Below are 11,198 nucleotides of genomic sequence, written 5' to 3'. Positions count from 1 at the left end.
AGACACTCTCTCTCTCACACACACACACACACACTCACACACACACACTCTCTCACACACACACACACTCACAGAGCTCTCGCTTACACCGTTCAGAAATTCACTCCAGACACTCTCCACCAGGGAAATTAATATTTCATTATTCTGTCATTTTAAGTGTCACATTTTCAAGACGATGGAATCTGCTGGAGGACTGTAAATAATCACTAATATGATTATAATGAATGAGACAATGAAGTATATTTCACAGGAAGATTAAAACCAGATTCAAACTGTTCTGACTCATGCAGATCCAAGCAATGATGCTTTTCAAACACAACCTCGTGCCTGCAGAACAAACTGAACTCTACAGAAAGGAATCAAGTGACATTTTCAAAAGAAAACTAAGTTCTCTATCCACCTGTGTGTATTTTTTATTTTTTTTGATTTGACCTCAAATCCAACTTCATTAATCCTTTAAAAGTGCCACTAGTGGAAGCAAACAGAGCGCAAAAATGCAGCCATTGGTCAGTCAAAGAGAAGGTCCCACCCCCAAACTCACGCCATTGGTTGAGTTCACATCAGGCCACTCAAACAGACAGATCAATGTTTCCAAAGCATCACAGTTTCACTCTTTAGTGCAAGTAAATCAAGATAACGATGCTTTCATACTCACAGAATCAGACTGCTGAGGTTTCCAGCGTTTGGGCCCAAATCCGGGATCGACTCGAACTCGTTGTTACTCAGTTTTCTGTGAATGTAAAACCACACGGTCACACATTCATCTGTGACATCTGAAAATAAAACAAAACCCAAAAAAAGCACACTCACATTTCGCTGAGCTGCAGCAGACTGGCGAGCAGCGCTTCAGGAAACGTGCGTAACTTGTTATGGCTCAGATCCCTGCAGAAGAAAAGCACAGCCATCAACGCAGTTTCTGAAGAGAATCTGTCACACGACAGGAGAAAATAAACTAGACACACACAAAAAATGTGATACAAACTCATGCTACGACACTCTTACCATATGACATGATCATTTCAACACGTCAGTTCAACTCCGTTAGAAACCCAATCAGTCAAACCCAAATAAACAAAACACTAATTTTGCAACCATAAAAAAAAAAAAAACTCTTAAAAATAAAGGTTGCCATCCATCCAACTATCTATTCATCTCTATCTATCAACTATCTTTCCATCTCTCCAACTATCTATCTAACTAGCCATCTATCCATCCAACTAACCGTTAGGGCTGGTCCGAATACCATTTTTTGAGCTTCGAAGCTCAGAAGCTCTTCGGAGGAAGAGGGCTAAACATATTCTTCTCTCAACACGTGTCTACACCGAACGCAGCAACAAAATACAATAGAACCTATAGGATGCTGTCTACACTGGATGCGGCACGACAAATTCCCGACAGTAAACTTCTGCTGCGTTCTATTTATGACATGCTGACACAAATTTCAAATGATTTTCAACGGTCGCTTTGTCCAGTCCAGTGTAGACAGACTTTAGTTGTTGCGGCGCAACACAACTGTCACGTCCGATGTATACACGACCTGTAATAAAGGCAGGAATCTCTGTGTGTCTGTTTCAAATAATCGAATATTCTGGTCCAACCCTACTAACCATCTATCCAGCCATCTATCCCCCAGATAGTCTTTCAGCGAACAGTTCTTAAAATAACCATTTTTATCTTTAATAATGGAAAGAATATTTTTGCACTATAAAGAAAGGTTTTATGGATGTTATTTTGAATAATGCTGGTAAACAAACATGTGATGGTAGCCATTGACTTCCATTATTTTTTCCATTCTATGGAAATCAATGGCTACCGTCAACTGTTTGGTTACCAACATTCTGCAAAATATCTTTTTTTTGTGTTCAGCAGAAACTCATACAGGTTTGGAACAACTTGAGGGTGAGTAAATGATGACAAAATGTTCATTCTGGATGAACGACCCCCCTTCATGGATGCCAGTAAAGAACCTTTATTTTGAAATGTCTGCTTTGAGATTTAATTTCACAAAGAAATGTGCAGCATTTTGTCCAAGCAATAATAAAAGGACACATTTAATTTATAATTTGTCTTAAATCTCATTTTGTAAAAAAAAAATTATAATAATCGTGAATCGAATCGTGAAATCAAAATCGTGAATCGAATCGAATCGTGAGTTGAGTGAATCGTTACATCCCTAGACTTTACTTTTTGATACATATAACAGCAAAGCCTTTTGTGAATGTGTATCTTTAACTACACACCATCATAAACATCCACTCAGGATTGAGCAAAACTTCTGCTGGACTGATTCAAACCACTGAGACGACTCTTAAGAATCGTTTGTTTGAGAGTCTACAGACTCTCAGAGATCAGGTCAAGTGTAATTTGGAGCGTTTCGGGAATCAGTCAGCTGAAGGTTTCTGGAGCGTCGCGTGAAGCTGCCAGACGCCTCCGCAGCTCTCGACCCACATCTGGACTCCATCAGCTCAAACAGCGAACAGCCGCGGGGAAAGCAACGACTGCTAATCTACTCGCAATGCAGGGAAAGTGAGCGCCGCCTTTGATTTCCAACAGCAAATCATGTCCGTTTGTGGAGTTTCTGGCTCTGGACGAGCATTTTACTGGAATCTCTCAGCATACTCTCTGTCCACTGCATACAACAACATCACCAGCCTTTGTTTCTGGTGCATTTTTGTGCTTTTTATCATTAATTTAAGCGTAAAACTGTTCTTTTATTCCACTGAAGCTAAACACAGTTTAATTATTACACTGAAGATGTAAATATGAAGCTGAATGGAACAGGATTTCTGCGTAAAATCAGATTAATGAACTACTTTTCTGACTGATTTACACAGAAATACATCAATTTGGTGATTCATGAATCAGGCTCGTCATGATTTCACGCGCAGACTCTTCATATTCAACAGGAGGTGCTTTACAGAGATAAACCTGACGTTCCCTCGCACACAAACACATTGAGATATCACACTCTCTCTGTTATGATAAGATAGACGCTTCAGACTCGTGTTCAGCTTATTAACACTCCAGTTTATCACGTTTTCAGTGTCGCTCCACTATCTGCTGTACCCAGACACACACATTCTCAGTGTGAGTGTGTGCTTAATATTTGTGCTAGTTTGATGACTGGCTTCAATACTACAACTGCAACTATTTAAATTCATCACACAGGTTTTCATTTGTAAGATTTGGTCAGTTTTCCATGGTAATACTTACTACCCTGCTATCAGCAAGATACATTTCCAGACAGGCAGACTGACAGTTTCCAACAAAAACTATTTCCAAAAAATAAAAATAAATACTTTACAAAAAACATGTCTAAAAATAAATACAAATAAATAAAATAACTTCTGACAAGATACATGTCCAAAAATAAAAATAAATAATTACCAATAAAAAAACAAGTCCAAAATATAAATAAATAAATTCCCCCAAAAAAGTGTCCAAACATAAAAATAACTACTTTTAAAAAAGTCAAAAATAAATAAGTAAAAATAAGTAATTTGTAAAAAAAAAAAAAAATTTTTTTCAATAATAATAAATCCAAAAATAAAAATAAATACATAACTTCCAAAAAAAATGTGCCAAATATAAAATACATAAATTCAAAAAAAGAAAAAAATCAAACAAAAATGAATGATTTCCAACAAAAAGCATGTCTAAAAAAGAATAACACAGAGTAAAAGCTGTGCGTGGGTTCAGAGTTTAACTATGAAACTGGTGTAAAACAGCTGCTGCCGTCTCAAACTCTCCACGGCACTGAAAAAACCCTCGGCTCTTTCCAGATGTAAATCATGAAAAGCTTTTCCCTTCTATTTTTCCATTCTGGCATCGAGAGCCCTTCACAGCCAAAAACTTCAGGCCTCCCTCTCTCCCTCCCTCTCTCTACACATCGGCTCCTAATGGCTTCCATCTCTGGTTGGGTTTAGCTGCTAATTCAGCAGAAATAATGGGCCTGGGGAAAACAAAAGCTCAGGCAGTTTAATGCGTGAACACGTGCTGCAGAGCTGCTCATAAATTAACATCACCTCCTGAACCCCTGGAAGCCCCGAGGACTCTCGTTCTCCTTCAAACCAACATCTAGAAGGAGCTGGAGTCCCTTACAAGACGATCACTTCATCCCACTCTTTATGAACGCAATGCAACCGAACTGAACGAGAACTTGCATGAAGAGAGAAGTGTGAAAGCAAAGTGTTTAATTACAGTGTGTTTGTTCTTGAGTGAATAAAATAACATATGCAAATGAAGTCCAAATAAAGACCTGTGAGCCCCTACCGACAGAGCAACAAAACACCAATGCATGTGCTAAAAGCTTCTGAAGCTGGATTCAGTTCTTGCAGCTAAAAATGTGCCTGCAATGACAAAAAAATTGGTTGTATTTTTTCGCAAAAATTGCTAGTAAATTTCACAAACAATTACAAAGAAACAGCAAGTAACACATTAATTTAACGTGAAATTTTGAAGTAGAAAAACTCCAATAATCTTGGTTTTATTTACAACTTTAAAAAATATTTTTTACAGTGTTTTGACATAAATAACTAACATTTATTTATTTAGGCAAATTATTAAATTTTATTTATGGTATTTTTGGATCTTTTTGTTGGAAACGATTTATTTTTTAACATGTTTGTGTGTGTGTGTGTGTGTGTGTGTTCTCATTATTTGTTGCTCAAAATATGATTTAATTTCTCTTTCTATAAAGATCTTGTCTTTTTTCAACACAGATCATACGAATATACTTGGAATTTAAAAGTAATGCCAAAGAAAGTAACCAAGTAACACGTTCATTAAACATGAAATAATCTTCATTTACAACTTTAAAAAGTTGTATTTAAATAAATGTCAAAATAATGTCAAATGTCAAAATAAATGACTATGTATAAAATAAATAAATACCATTGGTTTTATTTTTAGTCAATAAATCAACTTGTTCACATGTTGATCATAATACGAATTTGTCTGATCTTCAACACAGAAAATATTCCAACATGGAATATATTTGGAATTTAAATTATTGTGGTTTTGTTTAGATTTAGGGCCTTTAAACTGAACACACACACACACACACTCTCGCTCTCTCTCTCACACACACACACACACACACAAAGCAAAATCAATCACACTAACCCAACATTGTGTGTTTTAGAAAGTTTAGATTTATACGTTCAGTCGTGTATGTTTTTGTTGTTTTAAACGCTTTAATCGTTTATAAACTGTACCCACAGTTGTGATTTTCTACGCTGTATGTTTTTTCCTCGTATTTAGCGACATCTGAATCTATGAAAGCGAATGTTTTGCTCATGTTTTGATCGTGAAAAGACACACAAAGGATCTGAGGTAAAAAAAATAAATAAATAAATAACACTCACAGACGCGTGATCAGCGCGGGGAGCCTCTCCGCGATCCTGCCGTGTTTTAATCCACTACAGTCCGCTAAAAATCCCACACACGAGCACCCAGACGGACACGGCTCCGGTTCCGATCGATCCGAGCCTCCGTTAATCGCTGTAAATCCCGTAACGTGAAACACGAGCAGCACGAAGCTCACGGCGCGAGCGGGCTGCGGCATTTTCACCCGGAGGGGAAAAAAACTAATAAAAAGTTGACGAAATCGAGCCGTAAAAGTTTTAATTCCGCACGAATATGGAAGATGGGGAAGTTCTTGGCAGGTCCGCGTCAACTGAATGTCCTTTTCGCGTTGAATATCATGGGTAAAAGTGCAGATATCAGCGCCTCAGCACTCGCTCCATCTCTGAGGAACTTTTTTTCCACCGCGCTGGAATCAGAGCAGCATTCCGCGGCGCGCGCTCCTGTGGGCGGAGACAGCCGAAGATTGCCGAAGACCGCGGCGCGAGGGATTCTGGGTACTGTAGTGCAGAGAGACCACACGTGCTGTCTTTGCACTTGACCACTTATGACTTATTTCCTGTATTTGGCCCAAGTGTTCAAGTGAGGATGAACACCACAAGTGTGTGGAACTTTTCATCACCTGATGGGACACACTTGTTTACATAGCTTTATTTTAATTTTAAAACCAACTTCTAAATGTCTGTTCAGTAGTCTCATGACACAGTTTAATTTGTGGTGCTTCTAATTAAGTGATGAAAAGCAGTTGCAAATGTTGTACAAAATAAATATCACCACTACTCATCTTTGCACCAATAAAACGTGCAACACTTGTTTTTCTACCAAATTATATGCAATGATATCTAGTTATTATATTAATATTAACTTACATCCGTGACCTCTCGCGAGATCTCGGCAAAAATCTCACGATTTATTCCAAAACATGATGCATGATGCGCTCAAAACACTGTACACTATTTTCGCATCCCCGAAGAATCGTTATTTTATAAAACAGGCATAACATAACTTTTTTCAACTAAAACTATATTGTATTTAGCAACCTCTCATTAAATGTAAAGTGTGAAAAAATTAAAAAATTTACAATGTCACCATTGTATTACTGAATTTACCCCTTTTTGATGAAATATTAGGCTACTCTGTTATTACTCTGAAAAAACAAAAACAAAACAAATTAATTTTATTTGCATAAACTTTTTACTTTCAGGTGAAAAAAAAAAGATCAGTTTTTTATGCTGCAATAGGCGACAAATTCATGTTTATCAACAAAATTCAGTTCCAAACGTGTGTGAGATATGGGGAAAAGCCAAAATATATTTCACAAAAGTTTTTGACACTAATATAACTTCACAGATAATTTTACAAAAAGTATTTTTGACACTAATGGTGCTCCATACATACCCAGGTCAAAATGACCCGAACATTTTAAATGGTTATATCTCTTAAAAAAATAATTTTAAAAATCTGGGAAAAAAACATAATAATAATAAATGAGTGGTATTTTGAGGGTCTTAAAGCGTTTGCAAAGCTTCGTTCCCTTACTAAAAACTGTGCATTTTTTTTTAGAATTTCTGTCTCTATCATTATGCATTATGCATTATGAGGGGTTAATATCTATTAAATTCAGCCCTGGCTTACATGAAAACACTTTTATAGCTTTGCCTCTTAAAACGTGAATTAAGCCAGTAATTGCTGGATTATCAACTACATGAAACACACACATTGAGTCCCATTGAGTTCACAACAGTTTGTGAGACAAAGGGCTGATTTGTGCTCCATTATCATACAGAAGAGGCTGATGATGAGCGTATTGTGTGTCTGCTGTTATCTGCGCCTCTGTTATGAGCTGTGAATGAGCTCAGTGATGCTTCATTTCCTAAACCCATCAACAGAGGATGTCTTCACTAAACCATGGCTTAAGTTTATCCAAATCAAAACTGATCCTGAGTTCATGCTTTCCAGGAATGAGCTGAAAATCTCACGCTCGACTGCTTTGGTTCATTACATGTAGTGATTAGTGGCTGGAGTGAATATTTGAGTGTCCTATATAATCAGCAGAGCAAACAGAGAAAAATCTATTCTTATTAAGTAAACTGCATTTGTTTTAATTGCTAAACATGATTATGGCTCAAAACTGTGCATGCAACAAGAACAAAGTTCAATGCCGTTCCTGTTTAGCTGCACTGTTATCGAGTGCAAAACTTATTGAGCATTGATTTAATAATGCATATTAAGTATCTCTGCTGTCCTGATTCTTGTAGTGTTTCATTGTCTCTATCTTTCTAAGCAAAGTCGTTTGCGGTTGCATAATGACTTGAGATGCAGAGTGTTGATTGATTATGTCTCCAGAGGCCCAAGGAAAACACGCAGAGAAACAGAGACAAAGAAAGTGTGTTTGAGTGCCGAGTTTTACCTTTCAAAAGATCTTATGCACATGTATATGACACGAACTCACAGCAGTGATTTACTAGTTTTGTACATATGACAAACATGACACTTCTTATAGACTGCAGCTCTGTTTTCTTTTTGTGTGTCCAGTTTTTTATTCGTATTATTAACAAACATTATGACATGATGTGTTTCTGCAACCTGCACATGTGCAATACTTTTTAACATCTGGATCAAATCTGAGTGTTTGTTGAATCAAGACACATTTATTTGATATACTAAATGTCGTAACATGTAATAGTCTTATTTTCTAATAAAATGAATAAAAAATAATAAAATGTAAAAAAAAAAAAAAATAAGATTTTTTTTTTCCTGAACGTGTTTTTAGAAAAATAAATGTATTTTCCCTCTAAATCTAAGTTGTTGTTTTTTTTACTCCTTTTGCAGATATTTGTTCTTGCATTAAGCTTAAACTCACTTTATTCTGATACATTTTTAAGAAAACAAGACTTTATATCTTCAGTCATTTTGCTTCCAAACTAAATGTGTCTTGATTTAAGGATGTTTAGATATTTATACTGGAAAATAAGACAAAAATAATGAGGAAGAACCTCATTTTTGCAGTTTTAGTACTATTATGTTTTATTTTCTATGTAAATAGTGTTTTTTAAATATATGAAGTATAAAATATAGCATAGTTATTTATGAAATGATGAAAAAATGACATAACTTTTATTGCAATGTATCATATATATATTAAAAAAAAAATTGTAATTTTTTTTTTTTTTTTCCAGTTTTAGTTGTTATTTTAGTACAACAAATGTATTATTTTATGCATTTTGAATTTAAAATGATTTATTTAAATACATTTATTTATTTATTTGTATTTTAAGTGTTTTTTATGGTTTTAATTTTACTTTCAGGTGTAGTTAACTATAATAAGTCTGATTCAAGCCTCTTAGGTCGGGTCGTGTAGCGCAAGTCTCGGCGAGGTGTGGCCAGGAGCCAGTCATTATACTCAGAATAGCAACAGAGAAAACAGTGTCTTCCCAGCATGCATTGCTCTGACGGCTCGTCTCAGCCAGTACAAACACGAGCGCAGGGCTGGTTTGCAGGAGCGGATCGTGTGTTTTACAGGTGACAGACTCTGTTTACAGTCAAACACTGCAGCAAACCTGCGGAAGAAGAGCTGATTCTGCTGCGTCTGCGGGAGAATGGGGAATTCTGGGTATTTTAGAGCTTCAGTCAGAGTGCTATCACTATTTCTCAAGTCATTAACCCTGCTGTAGTGTATTTATTACACATTTCTAAGGCCTCTTAATGATCAAACTTTCCTGTCGCTCACAATCTACTCCACGTCTTCTGTCGTCTGATTGAGTTTTTTATCAAGTAAAAGGTCAAGCGTAATTGTACTAACTTCCTCCTTCAGCTGCTGCTTCTCGTGTCAAATCTTGTGAAATTCTTTGTTCAGACAACTGTGTTTGACTAGTTGAGACAACATTTGGGGTAATTTTGTTGGTCTGACAAGGGCTTTTGTGTAGTTTCAACAAAATAGCATTTTTTAGTATTTGTGACTCAAAATATGCAGTTGCATTTTTTACACTGCAGTATTGTACAGCTGAAGAAATGAGCAAAATAAAGCCTCGTCTGCAGCTCTGAAATCCGTGTGTCGTACAGATAGGAGACGGGACGATCTGTTTCTCTCTCAGAGGGACGTCTGAGGCGTAAGCGAGCAGATGCTCTACAGAGCCATCCATCTTCTGCTGCAGCTCCAGACGAGAAACACAGAGAATGGAAACCACAGAAGCCAAGCCAAACCATATTAAACCATATTAAACCAGAGCCGAGCGCTCAACGACTGAAGCAGCTGTGGATCAACACAAAGTGTGTGCAAACCATTGAGAAACATGAGCACAATTACACTGAACAACAGCATCGGATCAGAGACTCGCTGGACTCGATCGATTCACGAATCAAGCATCAGTCGCACGCTTCAAATGAATCATTCTGCATGTTGATTCAATATTGTATTTGTTCATTTGGAGATCCAGGGAAAAAAATTCATTTAAGGGCAATATTTTAAATTCTGTATATTTACAGAATCTATCTATCTATATATATATATATATATATATATATATATATATATATATATATATATATATATATATATATATATATATATATATATATATATATATATATATATATATATATATATATATATATATATATATACACACACACACATATACAATATGTATGTGTTATTATTGTTAACTTTAAAATGGTTTTATAATGTGCCTAATAAAGCTGAAATAAAATACAAATATTGAATGAAAAACTTATAGTAAAATGACTAAAACCAAAACTAAATAAAAATGACAAACACATTACAAAATTACCTACTAAAACAAACTAAATTAAAGTGAAAATATAAAAAAGCAAACTCAATATATTGATATAATTATAATAGTATGTAAATAACTGTACTCTAACTATATACAAATAATGATTCAATTACAATAAATTATTCATCTGAAACACTGTAAAAAAAGACCTTTTTAAGTTGTAAGTAAAACAAAGATTATTATTTTTTACAAGAAAAAAGGCCTACTATTGCAGGTTTTCTACTTCATAACCTCATGTTTAATTCAATGTGTAACTTGCTGTTTCTTTGTAATCATTTGTGAAATTTACTTGCAATTTCCATGTGAAGACCACTTTTTTTTTTTTATAATTAAAAGAAAGTTGATCCGATGAGATCTGAAGTCCATCAGCTCTTCTGTCAGGTTTTGAAGTGTAAACACACCATCAGTGGCGCAAAGCATTCTGGGAGATTCAGAGAGTCTACAGTGAACCTCCAGACTGACGCCGCACATGATTATTCCTGGATCCATCGACATACACATGGTCCAGCACGCATAAGAGACTTTACATGATTAAAAACAGAAGGGGATTTCACAGTGATGACAAAGAAAATCACTCTGGGTCCTGAAATACCAATAAAGAATCCAAACAGATTATTCACAAACAGAGCACAACAGACAGTTAGGGAAATTGGTTTTAAATTGTAACTTATAAACCATTGAAGACAGACCTGTTGTGAACGCAGAAGTTGTTAACTGATAGTATTTGTGTTTGTTGAACCCATCTGTTCGCATCATTCCGACTTACAGCGTGATTTATGGTGAAAACTACATTACCCATGATGCCGTGCGGAAATTCCACCAATCAGAGTGGCGGTACAAAACGACCTCTTTAGCCCCGCCCACTCGAGTAAGCACCGCGAATGACGTCTCGCTACGCTCCAATAAATAATTAAATACTTGTATATATGAGCGTATTTTGCAATAAAATTAAAATGTGTTATTTCTATAGCTGTAATTAACCACTTTAAATGAATGTTTTTATGTTTCACCATCGTTTATATATATCGTATGTAGCTT

The 11,198-nt window shown here is 35.7% G+C and overlaps 1 protein-coding gene across 1 annotated transcript in view; it reads right to left on the bottom strand.

Annotated features, from left to right (window-relative positions):
- Positions 1-5,811, bottom strand: part of LOC107707969 (leucine-rich repeats and immunoglobulin-like domains protein 3) — a 31,660-nt gene extending 25,849 nt beyond the window's left edge. The window contains exons 1-3 of the mRNA XM_016512090.1: positions 5,367-5,811; positions 811-882; positions 656-730 (exon numbers count right to left, since the gene is read on the bottom strand). Coding sequence (XP_016367576.1) covers positions 656-730; positions 811-882; positions 5,367-5,566 — 347 coding nt within the window. The 5' untranslated portion in view covers positions 5,567-5,811. The remainder of the gene's footprint in view (positions 1-655; positions 731-810; positions 883-5,366) is intronic.
- Between the last annotated feature and the right edge of the window lie 5,387 nt (positions 5,812-11,198).

This window comes from Sinocyclocheilus rhinocerous, unplaced genomic scaffold (assembly GCF_001515625.1).
Source record: "Sinocyclocheilus rhinocerous isolate Xijiao unplaced genomic scaffold, SAMN03320098_v1.1 scaffold475, whole genome shotgun sequence".
Classification (NCBI taxonomy): Eukaryota; Metazoa; Chordata; class Actinopteri; order Cypriniformes; family Cyprinidae; genus Sinocyclocheilus; species Sinocyclocheilus rhinocerous.
The sequence above is the reverse complement of the archived record's forward strand: the minus strand, read 5'-3'. Positions and strand labels throughout refer to the sequence as shown.